At 36.3% G+C, this 26,670-nt stretch overlaps 2 protein-coding genes across 4 annotated transcripts in view; one reads left to right on the top strand and one right to left on the bottom strand.

The window, feature by feature from the left end:
• The window catches only part of KIN (Kin17 DNA and RNA binding protein), a 33,206-nt gene extending 20,231 nt beyond the window's left edge, over positions 1-12,975 (top strand). For 2 of the 3 annotated variants that reach the window (XM_003410591.4, XM_023548938.1), the window contains 5 exons: positions 55-105; positions 5,795-5,863; positions 7,009-7,108; positions 8,553-8,653; positions 12,644-12,975. In XM_003410591.4, coding sequence (XP_003410639.1) covers positions 55-105; positions 5,795-5,863; positions 7,009-7,108; positions 8,553-8,653; positions 12,644-12,706 — 384 coding nt within the window. In that variant the 3' untranslated portion in view covers positions 12,707-12,975. Of the gene's footprint in view, positions 1-54; positions 106-857; positions 5,864-7,008; positions 7,109-8,552; positions 8,654-12,643 lie in introns of those variants that run through there. The other variant, XM_064284840.1, reaches the window with a different exon arrangement.
• An 8,820-nt stretch (positions 12,976-21,795) lies between these two features.
• ITIH2 (inter-alpha-trypsin inhibitor heavy chain 2) overlaps positions 21,796-26,670 on the bottom strand; it is a 43,892-nt gene continuing 39,017 nt past the window's right edge. The window contains exons 17-21 of the mRNA XM_003410737.3: positions 26,029-26,142; positions 25,426-25,624; positions 24,493-24,665; positions 23,498-23,609; positions 21,796-22,061 (exon numbers count right to left, since the gene is read on the bottom strand). Coding sequence (XP_003410785.1) covers positions 21,914-22,061; positions 23,498-23,609; positions 24,493-24,665; positions 25,426-25,624; positions 26,029-26,142 — 746 coding nt within the window. The 3' untranslated portion in view covers positions 21,796-21,913. The remainder of the gene's footprint in view (positions 22,062-23,497; positions 23,610-24,492; positions 24,666-25,425; positions 25,625-26,028; positions 26,143-26,670) is intronic.

The raw sequence follows: 26,670 nt of genomic DNA, 5'->3' as shown, positions 1-26,670 counted from the left end.
TTAAACTGAAGATTTTAAAAAGATTATTTTATGAATGTCTTATGTGTTCTATAGATTGAAGAGGAAAAGAAAAGAACTGCTCGAACAGACTACTGGCTGCAGCCTGTGAGTGTTGAACTGGAGCTTCTTAAGCTCCAAATCTACTTTTAAGTGAATGATCTAAATAGGATTTAGTATAAATAATGAAAATTTTGAAATATATGTAAATTATATATCTAGATTTATAGCTTTAATGAATTTTCTATTTCATCTTTAATTATTGGTTGCACCTGTATTTGAAGATTACTTCCTATTTATAGGCCAGTAAGGTTTCATGAGTTTGATGCTAAATTTGTTAATAGACACCTTAAATTGAAGCCTGGAGTTATTTTTAATTTTTGTTATAAGACAAAGGTTGTGTTTTCAGCAATGAGATTAAAAGGTAGAATTGTAAATGCAGAAATATTTATCTTCAGCTTATGGCTTATTGAACTTAGAATACCTGTTTAGATACTTTGTAGAAAAAAGCTGGTTTTAATTTTATATACCCAGGGAAGCTTTGCATTTTTTTGCTTATTTATTATTGTTTGTTATTTTAAAATGGTTATTTATTGAAGCTCTGTTTGGAATTTACTGAGATGTGAAGTTTTCATAAAACTTAGTTATTCCTAAAGAATCTGATTGATCAATAACAGGAGAGTAAAAACTAATATATTATTTAGATAATTTCTAACTTGAGAAATAAGTTCAGTAATAGCCCTAAAGGTCAAGAAGTCCAAAGTTCTATATCCAATAAGAGTCTAATCTCTAAAATTTGTTTAAAAAAAAAAAACAAACTGTAATGACAACAAAATACAAACAACCTTGTCACAAAATAGGCAAAGAACATGAACAGAACCGTCACCAAAGAGGACGTCCAAGCAGCCAGCAAACATATGAAAAAAATATTCACAATCATTAGCCATCAGAAAGATACACATCAAAACTCCAGTGACATACCATCTTACTGCAGCAAAAATGGCACTGATTAAAAAAAATAACAACGTGTTGGTGAGGATGTCGGAAGGTCAAAACCCTAATCCATGGCTGGTGAGACTATAAAATGGTATAACCGCTATGGAAAACACTATGGTGCTTTCTTAAAAAACTAGAAATAGAACTACCCTATGATCCAGCAATTCCACTACTAGGTGTTTACCCTAGAGTTCCTGTCTTGGTCATCTAGTGCTGCTATAACAGAAATACCAGAAGTGGATGGCTTTAACAAAGAGAAATTTATTCTCTCACTGTCTAGTAGGCTAGAAGTCCAAATGTAAGGTGTCAAGGGAAGGCTTTCTGTTTCTGTCGACTCTGGGGGAAGGTCCTTGTCATCAGTGTTCCCTTGGCCTGGGAGCAGCATCTCAGCGCAGGAACCTCAGGTCCAAAGGATGCACTCTGCTCCTGGTGCTGCTTTCTTGATGGTATGAGGTTCCCAACTCTCTGCTTACTTCTCTTTCCTTTTATCTCTTGAGAGATAAAAGGTGGTGCAGGCTACACCCCAGGGAAACTCCCTTTACATTGGATCAGGGATGTGACCTGGTAAGGGTGTTACAATCCCACCCTAATCATCTTTAACATAAAATTTCAATCACAAAATGGAGGACAACACAGAATACTAGGAATCATGGCCTAACCAAGTTAATACATACATTTTGGGGGGGACACAATTCAATCCATGACAGCCCTAAAAGTAATGACACAAACAGACTCGGCCACACCTATGTTCGTTGCCACATTATTCACAATAGCAAATAAATGGAAACAACTGAAGTATCCATCAACAGGTGAGTGGATAAGCAAATTGTGGCACATGCATACAGTGAAATATTATGCAACAATAAAGAGCAATGACGAGTCCACAAAATGTATTATAACATGAATGGACCTGGAGGGCATAATACTAAGTGAAATAAGTCAAGCATATAAGGACAAATATTGTATGATCCCTCTTACAAGAAGACCTGAATAGATAAATATAGAGAGACCAGTGTTCATTGGTGGAGGAGGAAGATGAGGAAAGTACGCTTTATATACTGTATAGACTAGGTTTTTTTTTAACTGTGCTTTCAGTGAAAGTTTATAATTCATGTCAGTTTCTCATACAAAAACTTATACACTCATTGTTCTGTGACCCTAGTTGCTCTCCTACACTGTGACAGCACACGCCTCCTCTCCACCCTGTATTTCCTGTGTCCATTCAGCCAGCCCGTCCCCTTCTGCCTTCTCATCTTGCCACCGGACAGAAGCTGCCCATTTAGTCTCATGTATCTACTGAGCCAAGAAGCACATTCTTCACTAGTATCATTTTATGTCTCATATTCCAGTGTAATCTGTGTCTGAAGAGTTGTCTTCGGAAATGGTTTTAGTTCTGGGCTAACTGAGAGTCCGGGGGCCATGTCTCAGGCTAATTATTTTTGGTGAGGGGGAAAGTGTCACCGAATGTAGACGTAGGCAGCGGAGCACAACCAAAGTAAAAATGAGTGTTTGAGCACATATGGATGTGTATAGGCAGATTGGTATATGGGTGGGTACAGGTGTGTACATAGGTGAAAACAGTGTGGGTGCAGGCACATACATTCATTGAAGACACAAACACAGATACTTGTTAGGCATAACCAGATACCTTCCAACATTGATTTTCTGAGTTTGAAGGCTTAGGACCATAGTCTCTTGGGACGGCTCAGCCTGTTAGCATAACATAGTTCACCAAAGTCATGATCTGCATCCTATTGATGTGAGTAGTGTCTAGCATCTTAAAAGCTTGCAAGCTGCTATCTAAGACACAACTACGGATCTCTGCTTGCCAGGATAAAAACAGTAAGTACGCAACCAAAAGCACAGAGAAGAAACAAGTCCACACAAGCCACAACCTCATCATTTACCCTGAGACTAAAAGAACTAGCTGGTGCCCGGTTACCACCACTGCATCATTCTGCCTGGGGTCACGATCATTGGTCCCAGATAGAATGGGAGCATGAAATAACTTATCTAATGTGGAAATACTTGCTGAGTTAAATGGAAAATAAGTACTGTGTATAAATTATTTCAGTTAATTCTCATAATAACTCTATAAGGTAGTTACTGTTATTCTTCCCATTTTATAAGTAAGGAAACTGATATAAAAATTGAGTAATTTTCTCAAGGTTATTTAGTGAGTGGTGAGCCAGAATTTCCCTGGCAATCTGATTCTACTGGTTGTATTTTCAACTACTAAACAGTACTACTGGTTAGTCACCTTGATTTGCTGATCTGTTAGTAAAAGTTTGGGTTATTGTAAACCCGAGGGATATATCATGGGATGGAAAAGTCTATTCTTTCTTATAAAATTATTAAAGGAAGGATCTGTAGGGAAGAAACTGTTCATTATTTTGTGGGTTATGGTTTGTTTTTGCCTGTTAGAATAGCTGGCTTTGGAATCTTAATAGTCACATATATAATTTATGAAAGTGTAATCAAGAATTTTGTTTAAAGCAATATTCTTAACCATAGTTTACATCAAAATTTCTTGGAGCCATCTTTTCAGAATACAAATACTTCATACTACCAGTCTCTTGGGATGAAGTGCATGTTTTCACTAACCTCCCAAGTGATTCTGATGTGTGTGTGCCCTTGGTTAAGGACCATTGGTCTCAAGGAAAAAGAAAACAAAAATCAAAAAATAAAAATGAAGCCCAGAACTGAATCCATTCCCAAAGCCAACTCTTCAGACAAAGATTATACTGGATTATAGGCATAAAAGGATACTCGTGAAGAGAGTGCTTCTTAGCTCAAGTAGATACATGAGATTAAATAGGCAGCTCCTGTCCGGAGGTGAGATGAGAAGGCAAAAAGGGGCAGGAGCTGGTTGAATGGACCCAGGAAATCCAGGGTAGAAAGGAGGAGTGTGCTATCACATTATAGAGAGAGCAACTAGGGTCACACAACTGTGTGTGTATAAATTTATGTATGAGAAACTAACTCAAACTGTAAACTTTCACTTAAAACACAATAAAAACAAAGTGAAACATTCCAAGTTTTTAATTAGTAAAAAAAAACTCTTCTCATTGATAATACTTGCAATTAAATTTTATTTTCTATTTGATAATTTTCTCAGATAGTGAATTATTCTGATTTTTTTATTTTCATAGCTCTTCTTACTGGATGTTATGTTGAAAGTGAGAATCCTGCAGATAGTGCTCTGACAACTCAAGCCGTCTTTTATATTGAAATGGGCAATATGTTAAAATAACCAGTAGTTCACAGAAATAGACTTGTAGGGCTTTATTTTTTTAACTCAGACAAGAAATATTTTGAATAGATCTATTGTAGGAAAAGGTCAATAAGTACAGTGATTATAATGAGTTGTCTTCAAATTACTATAGTATGAATTCATAAGGGCCTTTGAGAAATTTAGCCTAGAATTTCTCTGGCTAAATCAGAGAACCTGCTTTGGCATTAATTGGCTTCATTTAGAAAGTCTTAGTAGAGTAGTCCCTGGTGGTACAAATCGTTAAGCTCTTGACTACTAACGATAAGATTGATGATTCAAACTCACCCAGAGGTGGCTCAGGAGACAGGCCTGGCTATCTGCTTCTGGAAGGTCACAGCCTTAAACCTTAACCTTATGGAGCAGTTCTACTCTGAACACATGGGGTCACCATAAGTTGGGATCCACTTGACAGCAATTAACAAGTGGAGGAGAGGCTTAACAATATGACAACTCAAGTCTTCTCTTAAAGGTGTCTCTACTGTTAAATACCCTCCCCACAAAGTCCTTACTAAATTTTTGTTAGTATAGTTTTTAGCATGGCTTAATGAAGTGACCACGTGGTTCCTCTCTGTTGTATTTACTTCAAGTAGCAAATATAGGATCGCTGCCATGAATATAGCAATAAGTCAGTTTATTTAATTTTCATTGTCAGCCTTTAGAAAACTAATCAGGAAAACAATGATTAAAGAAGCAAACTCAGAACTCATTACTATGAAGCAAGCCCAGATTTCTTGCCCATTTGAGAATTAAATGGTCAGAAGAGAGATACTTTTAGCTAGAGCAAATCTTTTTTTTTTTTAATCTGGAGGAATCCTGTCTGTGTTAAAAATTCAAAGCAATGTAACAAGAAAATAACATAATGAAAAATGTCATGCACAAAATCAAAGGCTCAGTTCCTGGCAATTTCCTAATGAGACCTTTACAATCTGAGTTTTTATCAACAGTGAACACTAATAGTATATCCTTGAAACTTTTCCGTTCCTTGAGTGGAGAGAAAGATGCCATCTATGAAAGACATAAATGAGTTGAGATTTTACAGATGAAAGTCTTAGATTTCAAGAAACCTTCATTATGGAAAGCAGCCATTTTTATATATATATATATAAATATATATATATATATATATTTTTTTTTTCCCTTGGTAACTATGTTGAGTAAAAGAAAAGAAAGAAGACATGAAATATTACCAAGGAAATGTTTTGCCATTGTTGGGAAGGCTTAAAATGCCATAATTTCCTTTTATTTATTTTTATTGTTGTTGAGAGTATACACAGAACATATACCAATTCAGCAGTTTCTATATGTTTAGTTGATTATATTCTTCAAGTTGTACACTTGTTCTCACCCTCCTTTTCTGAATTGTTTTTACCCCATTAACAAACTCACAGTCCCAGAGCTTCCTGTCTAATCTTTGGAGAACTCCATAATTTCTCATTTACCAGAGCACATGATTTAAAATAAAAAAGTAAAAAAGGAAAGATACTTCATGTCTTTTCATCTTTCTGTTTTGTTGTTGTTGTTTTCTAGGAAATCATTGTGAAAATTATAACCAAAAAACTTGGAGAGAAATATCATAAGAAAAAGGGTATTGTGAAGGTAAGGAAGCTGTGAATAGAATTTGTGAAAAAGCTTAGGGGTGACTGAGTGAAGCTGTTTTGGTATTTCCTGAAACTGTGGCTCAGTAGCAGAGGTATTGAGGTTCTTTTTTTTTTTTTTTTTTATTGTGCTCTAAGTGAAAGTTTACAAATCAAGTCAGTCTCTCATACAAAAATTTACATAATTTTTTTTTTTGTTATATACTCCTAGTTGTTCTCCCCCTAATGAGACAGCACACTCCTTCTCTCCACTCTCTATTTTCGTGTCCATTCAGCCAGCTTCTGTCCCCCTCTGCCCTTCCATCTCCCCTCCAGACCGGAGCTGCCCACACAGTCTTCTGTGTCGACTTGATTCAAGGAGCTCACTCCTCACCAGCATCATTTTCTATCCCATAGTCCAGTCCAATCCCTGTCAAGTATTGAGGTTCTTGATGGCTCTATAAGAGGAAAGTTAAATTCATAATAGTAGGAAAAATATTTCATAGCCAACCACAGGATATACTTAACCTTGGTCTATTATTTGCTCAAAGTGTATATGTATATATGACATCCCATTGATGCCCCTTGAAAGAAACAACTCAGTGTGCATGCCTTGATAGTAAGATATATTCCTTGTTAATGATAAAAAAAAAAGAAAAAAAAACACTGCCGTTGAGTCAATTGTTAATGATGGGCAGTATAATTATGCCCCCAGAGCTCCAAAGAGGTGCTTCTTGTATTTTGCCTGATCTCTCAAGTATCTCTTTTTTGACTGCTCTAGGATTTTAAAATTTATATCAACACTCTGGTTGTTAGATTCTCCCTTTTGTTTTTCCTAAATATAGTTTCATTCTAGCACCTAGCCGTGTGTGTGCATGAATGCCCTTCTACTATCATTTAAGCTAGGCAAAAGAACTCCTCTTGCTCTGTATATCTTAAATCTTACTCTAAGATCATTAGTCTCTTATTCTTTCCAATCAAAAATCTTAACTAAGCTTCGAATTGAGTTCTTTACTGAGAACCATATACTGTATGTGGAATCTGGAAAATAGTATCAATAGAATCAGCTTTTATCTTTTGATTGGAATTTCATTTGTTTTCATTCTATTTATTTTTGTCCTTTTAAATTTGTGTTCATTCTATAAAAGTGTTAATTTTACATAACAGGAAGTAATTGACAAATATACAGCTGTTGTAAAGATGATTGATTCTGGAGACAAGCTGAAACTTGACCAGACTCATTTAGAAACAGTAATACCAGCACCAGGTAAATCTTTTTGCAGACCGTCTGATGTGTATGCCATCAAAACCAGTGATTCCATTCTTAAAACCATAGTTTTTTGACATTACTTGATGGTTATGGATAGAAGTTTCCTTTTCTAATAATATATAACTCTCAATATAACTGGTCCTTTTTTGACATCAGTTAACTTAGTAATCTATTAGTTTGCTCGTAAAGATGTTTTGTGCATTGAATGAATTTTTCGTTTTTCAGAATACATTTTTTTTTTTCCTGAAGCAAAACATAGATATATGTGGTTAAAATCAATCGTATTGAGGTTATGTTTGTTCTAGCTACCTGGATAGTAATGTGAAAGTGTGTATTTTGCATTTTTTCCCCTTAATTGTCTTTACCATTTGGGTACTTAGATGCATGATAGTATCAGTCTCTAAAATGTCCACTTATCATATGTGTTATTCTTTATTCTTACTCCACCATCTCATTCTTTTTTTTCTTCTGTAAAATAAAACTAATCTTCTGGCTTAAAAGAAATTTTTTTTTCACCGTTATTGAGATATAATTGACATACGATAAACTGCACATATATAAAATAAACCATTTAATAAATTTTAACGTGTGAAAACTATCTCTACAAATGAAGATAATGAATATATCCATTGCCCCCCCAAAGTTTCCTCATTTCCCTTCATAATCTCTCCCTCCTGCCTCTTTGCTCCTGCCTCCCCTGTCTTCCCAGGCAGCCACTGATCTGCTTCCTGTCACTATAGATTAGTTTGCATTTTTCTAGAATTTTATATACATGAAATCATATACTATGTCCTGTTTTCTTGGTCTGGCTTCTTTTACTCAGCATAATTATTTTAGATCCATTCATGTTGTCACATGTGTTCATTCCTTTCTGTGCTGAGTAGCACTTCTTTGTATGAATATTCCACAGGTTATTTATCCAGTCACCTACTGATGGGTGTTTGGGTTGTTTACAGCTTTGGGCTGTTAAAAATAAAGCTGTTTGTGAACATTCATGTACAAGTCTTTACATGGACTTATGATTTCTCTTGGTAAATGCCTAGAAATAGAATGGCTCGGTCATATGGTAAGAATATGTTTAGATTTTTACAAAACTGCCAAGTCATCTTATGAATTTTAAAAAAAGACAAAGTAAGCTAAAAGTTTGCTGGTTATTTCCGGACTTATCATTTCTTCCAACTACCTTACACTCCTTACAATCTAAAACTAAAACTTACCCTTTAACGAATAAGTGAAATAAATGAGGAATCTTATGATGTTATAATAACCAAACTATCTGCAAACTGTACTTTAGAATGTTATACAGTTATTAAATGATTAAAACTTCTAAGAGAAGGGTTTGGTTTTAGTTATATTAGTTCAGTGTAGCTGCATTTTGCTGTAATAGAATGAAAACAGAAGTGGACATTTTCTTTGTGTTAAATTTTATTTTCTATTGTAGGAAAAAGAATTCTGGTTTTAAATGGAGGCTACAGAGGAAATGAAGGTACCCTAGAATCCATCAATGAAAAGACTTTTTCAGCTACTATAGTTATTGAAACTGTACGTATGTTTACACAAAGACAGAAATTTTAAAATGCTTTAAAACTATACCATTGTTCTTTTTCATTGGCTTGATCTTTGTTTTATTTTAGAGTTTGAGTCTTTGGTTTGCCGTCTCTCCTTTTTGGAAATCTGTAGGCTTATTTTCCCCTATGATTCTGTCATTACTAAAGCATTTTATCTCTAATTATAATTATTGTATAAAACCTGAAAAATAAAATTTAGTGTAAATAATAAAAGAAATTACCCATGAACCTCCAGCTCAGGGATAACCCCCATTAATATTTTTATATATTTCTTTCCAGTCTTTTATTTTGTAAAATCATATACAGTTATGTATAGTTTTGTATCCTAACTTTTTTTTCTCATACCTAATATAAAACTGTTTGGCAGAGTCAAAATAGTGGGCCAAGTACAGTTATAGTTACTGGAAAAAGAGCCACAGAAATCAACGTTTTTTTTAAAGCATTAGCAGAGATCAAAAAAGTAAAGATGGTAGTTCACTGACAGCCTCATGAGTGAGGCCAAGTGAGGTCTAAGCTGTCTTCAGATGGAAAGATCAAAAACTTGCCCTTGTCCTAATTGCCTAATTCTGTTCAGAGCGCTGAAGTACTATACTACATCTTTATGTCTAAATGACAGAATATTTCATCTCTAGTTTTTTTTTTTTTTAGTACAGTGATTTTTAGTATTTTGGGGGATAATAGTCTCCTTGGAAAGTCCAGTGAAAGTTTTGGACTCTCTAAGATATTGCACATAATTGCTAAGTTTTGTATACTCTTTTTATGGAGTTTACAGGCTTCCTAAACCCATCCATGGACCTGTTTTAGAATATACGTGTCAGGAATGTTTTCTGCAAGAACCATTTAGGTCCTTATTTGAAAAATGCACAATTTAAGTAAACTGAGCATTTTTTTCTGTCTCTGACAATTGTAACCTAGAAACTTGTCACTTACTAACATAAAACAAAACCCAAAACAAGCCCATTGTCGACAAGTCAATTCTGACTCATAGCAACCCTATAGACAGAGTAGAACTGCCCCATAGAGTTTCCAGGGAGTGCCTGTTGGATTCAAACTGCTGACCTTTTGGTTAGCAGCTGTAGCTCTTAACCACTACATCACCAGGGTTTCACCAGCATAATACAAGGGGGGAAAAAGGAAAAGGGAACCTGACCTGACATGGAAGAGTTTATCAGCCTGACTTAATCAACAGATTAAAAAAAAAAAAAAAAACTCAACAGATTTTTCTCTTTGACACAGTCCATATAAGGTCATGGAAAATCCCATATTTCCTTGACAGATTAATTATTCTCCACTTTTTAATTTGCTAATACTATGAAATTTAGATCCTTCTTCATATTTTTATCTAAGAGATACACAGAACAACTAATTACTATTGAGGATATTCTAGATTCAATCAAGATATCTTTGGTTCCCAATTTGTAAGATTTTCATCAAGAGCTAATTTCCTGCCTCCCTTACTATAAACCCACAGCTTCATCTTCCTTTCTAATGCATTAATTCCTCCCCTCCCCTCCCCCCAAAAATACTAAAAATCGCTGTACTGGAGATGGAAAACTGTCATTTAGAGTTAAAGATATATGGTTCTAAACAGTAAGGCAATTAGGAGAAAGGCAAGTTTCTGATGTTCCCTTCTGAAGACAGCTTACAGGAGACAATTTATATTCATTCTTTATTAATTCCTTCATACCCCATGCCTACCATAGAATATATATGCAAATCCACATAGAAAGCCTCATTGATTACAGAGCAGCCTGTACCTCTGGAAGACGAAACCCACTTGTTGAGTTTTTCTTTTTTTTTTGGTACCCTGCCCATATAAAATATGTTCTATGTTTGTCTTGTATGTCCCTGTGTTTTCCAAGTCACTGCCACAAAACACATAAATGTTTTAATTGATTTCTCCTGCCCTTTTTTTTTTTTTAATAATTTCTGGCATCTTAAGTTTCTGTCAGTTATTTATTTGAAATTTACCCATATATTAAGCATATTTTTTTTTTATTAACTTTTATTGAGCTTCAAGTGAACGTTTACAAATCAAGTCAGAGTATCACATATAAGTTTATATACACCTTACTCCGTACTTCCAATTGCTCTCCCCGTAATGAGTTGGCCCTTCCAGTCTCTCCTTTCGTGACAATTTTGCCAGCTTCCAACTTTCTCTATCCTCCCATCCCCCCTCCAGACAGGAGATGCCAACACAGTCTCAAGTGTCCACCTGATATAAATAGCTCACTCTTTATCAGCATCTCTCTCCTACCCACTGTCCAGTACCTTTCATGTCTGATGAGTTGTCTTCGGGAATGGTTCCTGTCCTGGGCCAACAGAAGGTTTGGGGACCATGACCGCCGCGATTCCTCTAGTTTCAGAAGTATGGTTTTTTTGTGAGAATTTGGGGTCTGCATCCCACTGATCTCCTGCTCCCTCAGGGGTTCTCTGTTGTGCTCCCTGTCAGGGCAGTCATCAGTTGTGGCCGGGCACCAACTAGTTCTTCTGGTCTCAGGATGATGTAGGTCTCTGGTTCATGTGGCCCTATATTAAGCATATTTTTTTAATAGCTGATAAATTATTCAAAATCAGCCTTGCCTTTTTAGGTATTTGCCTAATAACCCAAATCTGTGGCTTCCATCTTATTCCCCAGATTTGTTGTTCTTTCAGAAAAATGTAATTGACCATAGACCTTTAAAAGTGAAACTGAAATTCAACCTGGGTCATGTTTTATCTGGAAATTTTTCCCTTAAATAAAATCATTATTATATATTAAAAAGAATGAAATTTTATAAAGCATTTTTGAGGGAAGATATGATCCTCAGTTGAAAAAAAAAGTCAAAATCTCAGTTCAGGGTTATAGTTATTGTCCTCATCACCATTTTATATTATGCGAGGGAGAGGACCAACTTTTAAATTTTAACCAAAAGATTTAATAATACTAAAAGTTGACAGTTGTTGTGCTCATACTCCTGTTACGTTGCAGGTGTTGTTCTAAGCACTTTATCTGTGTTAACTAATTTATTCCTCCCGACAGCCCGATGATGTGTAATAAATGATAAGTCTCTTGCTGAAGGTGGGATTTGAACTGGGGTAGTTTGGCTCTAGAGCCCATATTCTTAACCTCTGTCTTCCCAGGTTATATCAGCTTTTATGAAAGATACTGTCTTTAATTAATCAGATTTTCTTCTTTCTCTTTTTGTTGGATATGGAGAAAAGAAGAAAATTTATTTAAAGTTAGATTTACTTTCTATAATACAGGCCAACCTAACTGTCACAGCTAAACCAGGCTAGCTACCATTTAAGTATGAGTATCTGTATTACTTAAAATAATATTTGCTATAAAAAAGAAACCCCCAAATTTATAACAGCACAAACATGATAGAAATTAACTTCTCATTTTAAAAGTGCTAATGGGTATTCTTGATCAGGGAGCAACCTTTTCTAAGTGGTGATTTGTAGACCCAGGATCCTTCCAAGTCAACTCGTAGGTTTACCATCATCTACAAGTGCCTTTCTTTGGTTGCCATGTTTATGTGCATCAGGCAAGGGGAAGTAAGCATGACAGGTTGTGTAGGGGAGAATATTATGGCCTGGGTCTGGAAGCGGCACATCATTTTTGTTTACTTCCAAGGTTTAGAGCTCTGTCATGTGGCCTCACCTAACTGCAGGGGGAGCTAGGATGTGCAGTAACTATCTAGGGAGCAGAGGAGATACTGAACAGTTAGTGAATCTCTGCCATAAAAAAAAAGTACCTATTAATAGAGCATCTCAGAATTCTTGCAAGTATCATTGAAGAAAATACGGTAGTTCCTAGTAAGAATTCTGTAGATGATTTCTAAAATTTTTAGAAGTATAGAAATGTTAGCTACCTTAATAGTACTTTAATGATATGGAAAAGGTAAATTTGTGTCTTTGTTCTTGTCTTTTAAGTATATGTGTGTTTTTAACCTTTTTTAAAAATTATTTTAATTTGTAGGGCCCTTTGAAAGGACGCAGAGTTGAAGGAATTCAATATGAAGACATTTCAAAACTTGCCTGAGTTTGAAAATTTATTAACAACACATTAAAATACCAAAGCATCAAATTGGTGTTCTCTAAGCATTATGAGACTCTACTGTGTTAGGGTGTTTCTTTTTTTAATAAAACAAATGGGTTTATTTAAATATTACTATATAATTGTTTAGCTAAACCTGTATAAAAATCTAATTATGTCTTAGGCAGTATCAAAACTGTAATTTTATCCTTGTTATTTTTGTTTCCTTCGTAATGTTTTTTGATCTTTATTAAAGGGATGTTGTTATATATAAAGTGTTTTAGACAATTTAGAATCATATAATTGGAGAATATCCTTCACATACTCTATATTTTCATCAATATTTGAACTATAAATATAGTAACTATAAATTTAGAAAGTTGAATTATAAATATAACAGCTCTATTGAAATACAATTCACATGCTGTACAATTCACCCATTTAAAGTATATAATTTGTTGATTTTTAGTATATATTCACAGAGTTGTGCAACCAACACCACTATATAATTTTAGAACATTTTCATCACCCCAAAAAAGAAAGCGTATACCATTAGCAGTAATTCCCTAATTCCCTCTTTCTGAAGCCCCTAGCAACCACTAATCTACTTTCTGTCTCTATGGATTTGCCTACTCTGAACATTTCATATAAATGGAATTATGCAATGTATGGTCTTTTTGACTGGCTTCTTATAATGTTTTCAGGGTTCATCCATGTCATAGCATGTATCTTTGATTATCCATTCTTCAGTTGATAGATATTTGAGTTGTTTCCACTTTTTGGCTATTATACATAATGCTGCTATGAACATTCATGTGAAAATATGTTTTCAGTTTTTTGGAGTATATATATGAGTCCAGGTGGCACAGTGGTTATGAGCTCAGGCTGCTAACCAAAAAGATTGGTAATTCTGATCCACCAGCCACTTCTTGGAAACCCTATGGGGCAGTTCTACTCCTTCCTATAGGGCTGCTATGAGTCAGAATCGACTTGATGGCAACAGGTTTTTTGGGTGTAATTTTTTTTTTTTTTTAATATATATATATATAGGGAAACCCTGGTGGTGTAGTGGTTAAGTGCTACGGCTGCTAACCAAAGGGTCGGCAGTTCGAATCCGCCAGGTGCTCCTTGGAAACTCTATCGGGCAGTTCTACTCTGTCCTATAGGGTCGCTATGAGTTGGAATCGACTTGATGGGACTGGGATATATACACACACACACACACAGAGAGAGAGAGAGCGCTAGGAGTAGAATTGCTGAATCATATGGTAACTCTGTGTTTAATATTTTGAGAAACTGCCAAACTGTTTTCTAAAATGGCTGTGCCGTTTTATTATCCCACCAGCAATGATGAACTTAACCAACCAACAGTTGCCATCAAGTCAATCCTGACTCATGGTGACCCCATGCGTGTCAGAGTAGAATTGTGCTCCTTAGGGTTTTCAGTGAGTGAATTTTTGGAAACAGATCACCAGGCCTTTCTACCAAGATACCTCTGGGTGGACCTGAACCTCCAACCTTTCAGTTAGCAGCTGAGCACTTAGCCGTTTGCACCACATAGGGACTAATGTTGAACTATAAAACCCGTTGCCGTCGAGTCGATTCCAACTCATAGCGACCCTATAGGACAGAGTAGGACTGCCCCCATAGAGTTTCCAAGGAGCGCCTGGTGGATTCGAACTGCCGACCTTTTGGTTAGCAGTCGTAGCACTTAACCACTCAGCACCAGGGTTTCCTAATGTTGAACTATACATTTTAAAAAAGTAGAATAGTATATTACTGAGGGGTACAAAAGGCAGAAGACCTACCTCATATTTGCTTATTCAAAAAAAAGAAAAATGAAATATAATTTGTATGACTGAAAAGGAGTAGACCCTAGCTTCAGGTGCCGTGAGATCAGAGAATAAACACTTATTAGGTCTCTCTGCATCTCTGGCTTCCTCTTTGTTGGCTCCATTCTCAGGCACTGATAATAACAAGATGATTACCAGCATCTCTAGGTTTACATCATATCTTTCAGCAACACCAGAGAAAGATTATCTTCTCTAGAAGTTCAAACAAAAGGCCTGGAATTGAGCCTTGTTGAACCATACCTGGACCATACTCCAAATAAGACTGGAGTATACTGGTTGGCCAGACCTGATTCATCTGCCAACCCCTGAGCCATCTCTCTTGAACTGAGAAAGTGAGAAGGGGTGGTTTCCTAAAGAAAATATAAATTCTGTTATCAGAAGATGGGAGAGTACATGCTAATAAGCATAAACAACTGTAAGAGGCAGTATAAGAAATAGGAATAGGGTGATATCAGTAGTTCTACAGAAAATGTTCTTAATGAATTAAGGTGTTTCAGAAATGACAGCATGGTATCATGGAAAGGGTCTAGGTTCTGGAGTTGGGTAGACTTTAGATTGAGTTTTGGCTGTTTTCTGGTCACAAACTCATCTTAGAAAAGTTAATGTTCTTGAATCTTAATGTTCTTAAACTATAAATTGTCAGAATTAATGGGTCCTTGCAGGGTTGTGAGAACTACAGAAAATACATGCAAAATGTTAGCTATAGTACTCAGCACATCGTAGATGTTTAATAAATGGTAGTGAGGGGTACTAGCAATAGAGAGAAGCAAGCAGTAATAATTTCAGGTCTGGTGGAGCAAATGGTTAAGCACTTGACTACTAGCCTAAAGGCTGCTGGTTTAAACCCACCCAGTGGCATCTTGGAAGACAAGCCTGGTGGTCTGCTTCTGAAAGGTCAGCCTTAAAAACACTATGGAACAGTTCTACTCTGCACACATGGGATCACCAGGAGTCAGAATCAACTCTACGGCAACTTACAGCTGGTAGTAGATGGAGGCAAGCAATAATATTTGAAGGCTGGCCTGGTGTTAAGTCTGGCGTGGAGAGTTTTAATAAGGAGACTGGTTCTCCCTAATAGTAATGTAATAAAGCATGGTAGATTACATATGCCTCCCCAAAATTCGTAAGTTTGGAATCGACTCAGTGATATTCTCAGAAAAAAGTACTTTATCACTACCTCCTACTAACAGCTTCATTTAATTCCTTTCTCCAGCATCTTCCTGAAAGAATCTCAGTAAGATAAAGTAGCATACTTTAGCTTAAATTCAATTAAAAAATAATCTGAGGCACAAAATAAGATTGTAGATAGACTATAGAACACATTTTCTCCCCTAAGCTCTTAGAAGTCAGTAGTGATTATGTTAAGCAAAATGACTTCAGACATCCAAAATCAAATCTTCTATTGATTTTTTTTTTTTCTCTTTTTGAAACATCATTAGCTATTACTTTCATCAGCTTGCTTGGGATTATATCAAATTATTGGCATTGCTGTCTGGAAAACCAGATTCCCTGAATTTTCCTCACTGGAATGTCATTGAATCTCATTGCCTTATTTGCTGATTTTTTCTTTGTCTTCTGGCATCTACTCCTGCCTGTCAGTTTTTGCTGACACATTTGAGTCAAATTCATTCAGCAAACATTTCCTGAGTGCTTCTGGTATTTAAGGGAGTGCACTCAGTGCTAGAGATATAAAAGTGAGATGAGGTATAGACACAAAATGCCCGTTTTATAGGAATTGATAGTGTTCAGTGAATTGATATTCAAACGCAATAATAAGCCTATAAAGAAAAGCTTTTGATATTCTTGGCCCAGGACAGGAGCCATTCCCAAAGCCAACTCTTCAGACATGGATTGGACTGGACAATGGGTTGGAGAGTGATGCTGGTGAGAAGTGAGCTTCTTGGATCAGATGGACACTTGAGACTGTTGGCATCTGCCTGAAGGGGAGATGAGAGAGTGGAGGGGTTTAGAAGCTGGCGAAATGGACACGAAAACAGAGTGGAGGGAGAAAGGGGGCTGTCTCATTAGCGGGAGAGTAATTGGGAGTGTGTAGCAAGGTGTATATGGGTTTTTGTGTGAGAGACTGACTTGATTTGTAAACTTTCACTTAAAGCACAATAAAAATTATTTTTAAAAAAAGCTTTTGATAATCTGGAGCAACTAAAAATCTGCCCTGAGCAAAGGATATGAACAGGCACTTCACCAAAGAAGACATTCAGGTGGCTACCAGACACTTGAGGAAATGCTCACTATCAGATGTTAGAGAAATGCAGGTCAAAACTACAATGAGATACCATCTCACCCCAAGAAGGCCAGCGTTAATCCTAAAAAATAAACAAAATAGTGTTGGGAAGGTTGTGGAGAGGCTGGAACACATACACTGCTAATGGGAATGTAAAATGGTACAACCACTTTGGAAATCGATTTGGCACTTCCTTGAAAAGCTGGAAATAGAAGTATACAATCCAGCAATCCCACTCCTTGGAAAATATCCTAGAGAAATAAGAACCGTTGCAAGAATAGAAACATGCACACCCATGTTCATTGCAGCATTGTTCGCAATAGCAAAAAGATGGAAATAACCTAGGTGCCCATCAACAGACAAATGAATTAAAAAATTATGGTATATTCACACAATGGAATACTATGCAACAATAAAGAACAACAATGAATCTTTGAAACAACATGGATCAATCTGGAAGGCATTATGCTGAATGAAATTAGTCGCAAAAGGACAAATATTGTATGAGACCACTATTATAAGAACTCAAGAAATGGTTTAAACACAGGAGAAAACATTCTTAGCTGGTTATGAGAGTGGGGAGGGAGGGAGAAAGGTATTTACTAATACTAGATAAGAATTAGATGAAGGGAAGGACAACACACAATACAGGAGAAGTCAGCACAACTGGAGTAAACCAAAAGCTAAGAAGTTTCCTGAGTACAACCAAACATTTCAAGGGACAGAGTAGTAGGGGCAGGGGGCCTGGGGACCATGGTTTTAGTGGACATTTAGGTCAATTGGCATAACAAAATTTATCAAGAAAATGTTCTGCATTCCACTTTGGTGAGTGGCATCTGGAGTCTTAAAAGCTAGCAAACGGCCATCTGAGATACAAAATTGGTCCCAACCCACCTGGAGCAAAGGAGAATGAAGAACACCAAAGACACAAGGAAAATATGACCAAGAGACAGGAAGGGCCACATAAACCAGAGACTCCATCAGCCTCAGACGAGAAGAACTAGATGGTGCCTGGTACTACCAATGACTGCCCTGACAGGGAACACAACAGAGTCCCTGACGGAGCTGGAGAAAAGCAGGGTGCAGAACTCAAATTCTAGTAAAAAGACAAGACTTAATGGTCTGACTGAGACTGGAGGGACCCCAGAAGACATGGCCCCCAGATTCTTTTAGCCCAGAACTGAAACCATTCCCAAAGCCAACTCTTCAGACAAAGATTAGACTGAACTGTAAGACATAAAATGATACTCGTGAAGAGAGCGCTTCTTAGCTCAAGTCGATCTTTGAGACTAAATGGGCAACTCCTCTCCAGAGGCGAGATGAGAAGGCAAAAGGGACAGGAGCTGGTTGAATGGACACAGGAAATCTGGGGTGGAAAGGAGGAGTGTGCTGTCACATTATAGGGAGAGCAACTATGGTCACATAACAATGTGTGTATAAATTTTTGTATGAGAAACTAACTTGAACTGTAAACTTTCACTTAAAGCACAATAGAAAAAAAAACTGTCGTGATTTTGCAGGACCTCAGTAAGAGACTATTAACTTGGTACCATTATACCTAGGCTCCTACTTAAGTAAAATGGAATCTCAGGATTTAAAATATGAGTCATCCTTGACTGTAAGTTAGCCATTGGGTTTATTGACGTGACCCCAGCAATGTTAATTGGAGTATTGAATCGTTCCACTATTAAAGTGAAGTATCTCTGAGTTTTCTTTCTCTTAGGTGAATATTTCAGAAGTCACCAATGTAGAGCTGGCCAGTCTGAAAAGGTATTAATAAAAATGATATTAAATTCTTACAGCACACAAGCATTTATGTGTATGCAGACAGCAAGGTAATTTTTACTTGGCTCTTACTGGGTCTTTCACTGTATCTATTTCCACTGGGGATAAGGCTGAAGAGAATATGCCACTGTTTGTGGTACTAAGTGATTCGTTAAAGCATGTAAAGTGATTTGCATACAACCTCATGCTAGTAAGATACTAAACTCCTGATTCATGGTTCATTTTTACCAACACTGAATGAGTCGTTCTTTAATTCTCTTCTTTTTGTTGTTTCTTTGTATTGGCAATGGTCTGACCCTAAGAAAACTATTTTAATAATCAGTAATTTAAAAGCACAAACAAAAACTTATGACAAAGGTATGATCTGGGCCAAGAGTCTCGTTTTTCTCAAACAAGGCTTCTATTTTCCTGGCAATAAGACATACACATTCAGTTGGTTTAATGGCAACTATTTAGATTGATACTTAGAAAAAGCTTTGAAAATAGGGTACATAAGTCCTAAAGATGATTAATATTTCTGACAACTGGCAGCCCTGTAATACCCTTAGCTGAGATTTAAGTTGAATACCACTGTTGTTAGGTGCCGTTGAGTCGGTTCCCACTAGTAGCAACCTCTATGTACAAGAGAACGAAACACTGCTGGTCCTGCACCATTCTCATAATCGTTGTTATGCATCAGCCAATTGTTGAAGCCACTGTGTTAGTCTATCTCCTTGAGGGTCTTCCTCTTTTTCACTGACCCTCTACTTTACCAAGCATGATGTCCTTCTCCAGGGACTGATCCCTCCTGATAACATGTCCAAAGTACATGAGATAAAGCCTCGCAGTCCTTGCTTTTAAGGAGCATTCTGGCTATACTTCTTCCAGGATAAATTTGTTCATTCTACTGGCAATCAATGGTATATTCGATATTCTTTGCCAACACCACAATTCAAAGGTGCCAATTCTCCTTCAGTGTTCTTTATTCATTGTCCAGCTTTTGTATACATATGAGGCAGTTGAAAACACCATGGCTTGGGTCAGGCGCACCTTAATCTTCAAGGTGACATCTTTGCTTTTTAACACTTCAGAGAGGTCTTTCGCAGCAGTTTTGCCCAATGCAATGCGTCTTTTGATTTCTTGACTGCTGCTTCCATGGCTGTTGATTGTGGATCCAAGTAAAATGAAATCCTTGACAACTTCAATCTTTTCTCTGTTTATCATGATGTTGCTTATCGGTCCAGTTGTGAGGATTTTTGTTTTCTTTATGTTGGAGTGTAATCCATACTGAAGGCTATGGTCTTTGTCTTCATCAGTAAGTGCTTCAAGCCCTCTTCACTTTCAGCAAGCAAAATTGTGTCGTCTGCATAGCGCAGGTTGTTAATAAGTCTTCCTAAATACCACTATTCTATACAAATTTCAATATCGATGAACTACCGATGGGTGGTAAGGTGCTCCAAGGAATAATCAAACATAATACAAGTCATTGTCAAGTTGTTTTTCTTTATCACTGAGGGATACCTTCAGAAACTAACCAAGAAAGTATTTCCATTAATTAGATTCCTTCATTTGATATTCAAAATGGATTATTCATTTGGAACTCAAAATTGGTTATTTAGGAAAGGTTCATAGAGGGACACAGGTGAACAGTAAAAATTTCTTACAGGTAATGAATTTCAAAACAGCAGCAATTAATAAAATTTTGATAATTTGAGTCATATATGGATTTGATTTTATATCTAGCTTTTTTTTAAATAAGCCTCAGTTGTCCAGTATCCTGAATATAAACCCCAAGATTTTCGCCATTATTTTAAAAACAACTGAGCACTGTGAGGAGTCAAACTAAGCTTATATATAAGGGTAGAAGTTTTAAATCAAGAGTTTTACCAAGTAATAATTATAAGAACCCACTTTAGACATTTGTGTTAAATATTAGCATTTCGAGATTAGTATTTTTGAAATAGCAGATGGAAAAGATATAGTGGTTTGGTTTGCTTTATTTTTAATGTGTTATAGGTGACCAATTTTTGGAGAAAAGAATGAAGCTAAAGAGCAATGCCATTTACCACTTCAGTAATGAAGTTACCTTTATGGAATAATCAGAATTCTTTAATCTTCCACAATTAAGCCAAAAGACAATCACTTTCTTTTTTTGTTTGTTTGTTTCAAATATGGGTTGGGTATGTGCAAAAAGAGGGAATTTCATCTACTTTCTAAAATGAAAAATGATCTTTACCAAATTATGGGAAAAAAACTTCATGAAAATGAACCTTTAAAACTCGTTTTAAAAGTGCAATTTGACCTTTTAAAGTATATTTATTTTTAAAGTTATAAACAAAGAATTTTAATGGATCAGACTTGCACCTTTTCACCAAAATTCACCATAGTTTATTAATCATATTAAATCCTAAGTTATTAAATTATTTTTAAATAAAGTCTAATATAAGGTTTAAAATGTAAATGTGGCATTATTCTTAGGAATTGTTTAAATACAAAAGGACTACAAAGAGTACTAAGGAAGACTGTGGTCAAGATATGGTAAATTTGTATGAACTTTGGTTCACAGACCGGAGGCTTCCAGAGAATTTCGAACTATGGTTCTCTCAGAATTCATTTAGTAATATTAACACTGTATGCAATTAACCATCAGATTTTAAACATGTAAAGAGTTGGGGAGCAACAAAATCTCCTAGGTGATCTTTTAATGATTTCAGGGAATCAGGGCTCTTATGTGATTATAATTTAATAGGCAGAAACCTACCCAATTTTATTATATCTGACCTGGAGAATGACTGAATAGAATGAGGTTGGTCAACTGAGACATTGTGGACTAAAAAGGGGCCGGCACTATGGAGGAAACCTTGGCTAAGCATATTGGAGCATCACAGGTACCTTGACAGGGCTATCCCTAAGGGGTGTCAGGACTTCAACATGAGCTGCAAAACAACTAAGATCAGGTAACCTCTTGTTCTCATTTCATGCTCACCAACTAACACTCTTATAATTGAACTTCCCGTATAATTGATAGCATAAAAATGTACTCAACTGGCAAGGCTGAGGAACTGGCGCTCGACAATAGTGAAACCATCATAGGAAATGCCAAATCTAGGGCTCTGTCTGGAGGCCAACTTTCTTCTGCATTAGCTCGATTAACACCCCGTAGCAGTTGAAAAGGCAAAAAAAAAAAAATCCTAAGGCTTCTTTGCAAAACATTTTCTTTAGATATTTAACAGGTTTTTTATAAACTACTGTTATGTGTGGTTAGTTTCTAATTATTCAAACTAAAGAATGACTGCACAGTGGCAGGAAAACTGTATTTATACAAGTAATTTCCCAAACTTTATTTATAAACCTTTAAGGCCATTTGAGATAGCTATAGAGCTGAGGCACGAGGTAATCCTTGTAATGTCCATCGATGAAACCTTTTCCACTGTTGTGCACAAACCAGCAGGGAACATCAGTTCCAAATACTGTATCTGTTCTGTAGTCTTTTTGTAAGCCTCTGCAAGGAAAATGATATGCATGGTCAGGGGAGAGACCAAAGCATGGTTAGCCTGGCATCTATCACCACGTGTTCCTCTCCCCATCCATGCCTGCTTTCTAAGTCATGTGAAATATCAGAGTCTGGAGATTAGTGTTGGAAGGACAGAGAACAAGCATTTCATCCTTAGATAATTCAAATAACCCCTATAGAGATAATAACAATATGGGCTTTACCAGCAAAAAAAAAAAAAAAACTGAAGGAAAGAAGGCAAGAACAAAACTCCAAAGTATAGTGGGCTCACCTTAAAATGTTATGTGAAGAATGAACCTGAGATGCCTCTTACCTTTACTTTATGGATGTTTTGTTTTTGCATAACGCCAGCTATTTGTGAGCAAATTCATGTTCTCCATTGGAGGATAAAGAAGCCAATGATTTGAAAAGTTTGTGACATACTGCCATTAAGGAACCTTAAAAGTATATAATTGTGCATAGCCCACAGGCCAACTCAGTTTCAGTTCTGTATCATGAAGTGCTCCAGTAGATGAAATGGTGGCCCAACATTTGCCTTTGACAGTAGCGTATAATAGATGCTCTTTTACCAACGTCATTATTGTTATTATTAATTGATGTACACTATTTCTTCTTTAAAACATGCTCACTAATGCATTGGCTACTCTCTAGTCTGCTGATACCAGTTGAGTGGATGCTCACTAAAAGTATTTTTGTTTAATAAAATGATTTTTGTGGCTATTCTTACTGTAATTGTGTGATTTAATTGTTATTGTAGTATAATATGGTCTAAGTATATGGAAGTCAATGACATTTGTGTCATTAGAGTTAGCAAAGTCAGTTGCTTTGTAAAAACTCTAAAAAGGCAAAAAAAATGCTAAAAAGTATATCAAATTAGATGTGAGACAACTGGGGAAAATTAGAAAGATTTATAAGAGTTTTACACTCAATACTTTTCAAGTGTCTATGTTCTCATTTCAAAATGAAGCATTATGGGTATGGTTTGTGTAAGAAAAGGTACTCAAAAATGACTTCAGTAGATATATACTCAAAAAGAAGGTTCTGGTCTTACATAAAAATTACATTCATTCTCAAGCACCATGGTACATAGCAATTTTTATAATTCCCTCCTTGGACCCAACTTTCCTATTACCCAATTTGTTACCATAGGGCTTCTAATGTACGCAAATGAGAATGACTGATTAATACGCTTATTGGTCTTGGCATTTGATGACACATAATTCTATATCTAGTCATTATTTGCATTTAAAGATTAACTACCTGCAGTGTCAATATGCAAAAGTATGTACATGTCAATTTCTAATGAATTGTTTAGTTTGAGGGAGGTAATGCTTAAGACAGCTTTTCTTGCTCTTGCACTTTGCTATGTAGGTCCAGTCCAAACAGGACTCCTTTTTGTTACTTCTGTATGTGTTGAGTCCTACCTGGTGACAGTCAGCTTTTGTCCTTTCACTTCCATGCTTGCCTCTGGCTTCTTAGGGTTCTTTCCCGGTCTCTCATTGAAAATGTGTATCTCAGGCTCATGCATGAACTGGCCTAATGAAACAAAGTCCAGGCACTTATTACATTTAATCCATGGTTAAATAAAAAGACAGGTTCCTCATTTAATCCAAGCTACACTTTGGTCCTCCCTCTAGAATTTCTAGGGTAGAAAGCCATGCTGAGAGGAAAAGGGAGCAACTATGTGAGGGACGGGTTCCTTTCCCAGAGCAACTCCATGCTGTTTCCCTCATAGTTATTTTATATATGAGATTGATCCTCCAAGACTACAAGTAAAATGAAAGTCCTGCTGGGAGGGGAATGAAAGTTAGCACCTGAAAGCATGTCTCAAATCATAGAAATCTGAAGTTTTAACCATTCCTAGAAAACTAAGGAAAGTTGATGCCCCACTTGGCATCACGAGACTTCCTAAAACAGATAAGCTCTCTTCCATTAAAAAAAAAATTTTTTGACTTAAGACTTAAAGTTTATCTGTTCCATTTATCTTTCCCTTCTCTTAACATGGCAGCCTGGGTGATGTTTGGCTACTAACTGAAATGTTGGCAGTTCAAATTCACCCAGAGGTGTCTTGGAAGAAAGGCCTGGTGACCTACTTCCAAAAGATCAGAGCAATTGAAAACCCTATGGAGGACAATTCTACTCTGAAACACATGGGGTCGCCACGAGTCAGAATCAGCTGGACAGCAACTCATTTGGATTTTAGGTTTCTCTTAACATTTCCATTTGTGATTATGAAATTCTGGTTCTAGGAAAACCTTGTCTGGAATAGCAGACGGTCCTGGCTATAGCATTCCTGAGTCACCCTGCACAGTTATGTTAGGTCCTCCCTGAGCTCCGACCTATCATTTCTAACCACTGTCACCTAAAGCTGTTAAAGCCCAAAGTGTTACCCACACTTGCCAGATGGTTGATACTTTACCTATTAGTCCATGTGCATTAGGTGAAAACTTGTTTGTAGGGGGAATGTAGATCCCCAAAAAGTCTACATTGATTGGATGCTTCTTCCAAACACGATGAAGTAAAACAGAAAAGGACATCTCTTTATCCAGGGTGATAGTCACAGTTTTTTCTTTCCTCACTGAGACAAGCACCCTAGTGTGAAAGTCAAAATGGAATTGACCATTCCAGAACAGACTCTTAGAAAGTTGTTCTTCTCGTCCCTAATATGAACTCTCCATTCCTCCTAGTACAATTCCAGCGGATCTCTAGAGCTTTACAATGTGATTGCTATGGCATGTTGCTGTTTTAGCTCCCAGGTCTAAAATTCTGTCAATTGATATGTTTGTATATGAGTAATCAGTTAACAGATACTGATTGGGAAGATGGAGCCCTGGTGCGCAGTGGTTAAGAGTTTGGCTACTAACCAAAAGGTCAGCAGTTCAAACCCACCAGCCACTCCTTGGAAACCCTATGGGGTAGTTCTACTCTATCCTATAAGGTTGCTATGAGTTGAGATCGACTCGATGGCAACAGGTTAATTGAGAAGGTAAGTAGTACGTATAAGACATAATCACTGTTTCCAAGCACACTCTCTGACATAGAATCTGCTGTGAATTCCAGCTGATGAATTAATTTACTTACCAACACATATTTATTGAGTACTTACTAGATGCCAGTCACAAGGCTAAACACTGAGGCACAATGGTGAACAAAACACATGGTCCCTGCTGCCAGGCAGCAGGGTATTGGGTAAGGGCAGCAGGGTATTGGGTAAATAACATTTTTCTGAACTTTGGCTTCCTAATATTTAAAATGGTGATTTTAAGTTCTGTGTTTGTGTTGGTGATGCCTGGGTTTATTTATGGAGTCATTTGTCAAGGACAAGTCCTAATTCCAATGTGATAATACTTGCCTTTGATTAATGACATGCACTGTGTCAGCCCAGGACAAGATGGACACATGAGAACCACGAGTCAGGGTAATGTTCTCAGTGCTGATTTCTATTTTCATGTCTTCACTTTGGAAATAAAATCCCAGCTTTCCAAAATAGGTGTTTAGTTTATTGTTCTTGGGCTTCTTGGCACCAATGAGCTGACCATTGACCAAAATCCCTACAGAAAAAAAAAAAAAAGTTTTTTTCCCTCTTGTGTGCCATTATGTGTATGAGAGTGTGTGTGCACCGTAATTCAAATTTATAAAACATGGCAATATGGGAGAATTATTGTTATTATTTTGCTTCAGAATTTAAATAATATTTTTCTCTTGTAACTCTTATTTTATAGGGATATATGTTATAATTTAGTTATATCACAATAAGATCTACTTATTCAAGGAGAATATTTTACCTGTAACAGTTCAAAATACTTAGGAATGTGTTTATAATTAATTTCTCACTAATTATTGGAGTTTGAAATACATGGGACTTCAGTTAAGGTGAGAAAGAAAAAAAGAAGACAGTGAAATATGGCAGTTTTCAGTTTTTCTTTGATTCAGATGTAGTTTCTTTTTATTTTACCTGATTCTGGATCAGAAACCAGGCTGAGGATTTTTCCAGGTTCTGAGTCAATATTGAAACAAATATTCTTTTGGCTTTTTGGAAGGTAAATGATGAAGTGTGGGTCATTTTCAACTGGAAAACATACAAGGAAAATAAAAACAGACAATACTGGTTTTAAACAGTATTTATTCCTGAACATTTTTAGCAAGAACAAATATTTATTTTGTTTCTAATATGTGCTAGGTACTATTCTAGCACTGAGGACCCAGCGGTCCGCACGCCATAGTCCTTTCCTCATGGAGCCACCACTAAAGATTTATGTTATTTAATAAATACAGTGGATATTTATTGTGTAGCTATCACATATGGGTTGTGTGAGACACAGAAACAATAACAAAGATAAAAATGAGTAAGACACAGGAATAAGAAACACATGATACATAGACAGACAGATGATAGATTTTTTTTTTTTTAAGTAGCCATACACAGTGCAGAAAAATAAAGGGGATACAATATCATTTATTAATGTACAGGCTAACACTAATTGAGTCCAAGAGCAATGAAGAATCAAGCTAATCCCAAGAGAACCCCCCTTTATTCCCAGGACACAATTATCCAGGCTAATTTTTCCTGATATTTATCTATCTATTTAACCACCCA

Source organism: Loxodonta africana, chromosome 4 (genome assembly GCF_030014295.1).
Source record: "Loxodonta africana isolate mLoxAfr1 chromosome 4, mLoxAfr1.hap2, whole genome shotgun sequence".
Taxonomy (NCBI): domain Eukaryota; kingdom Metazoa; phylum Chordata; class Mammalia; order Proboscidea; family Elephantidae; genus Loxodonta; species Loxodonta africana.
The sequence above is the reverse complement of the archived record's forward strand: the minus strand, read 5'-3'. Positions and strand labels throughout refer to the sequence as shown.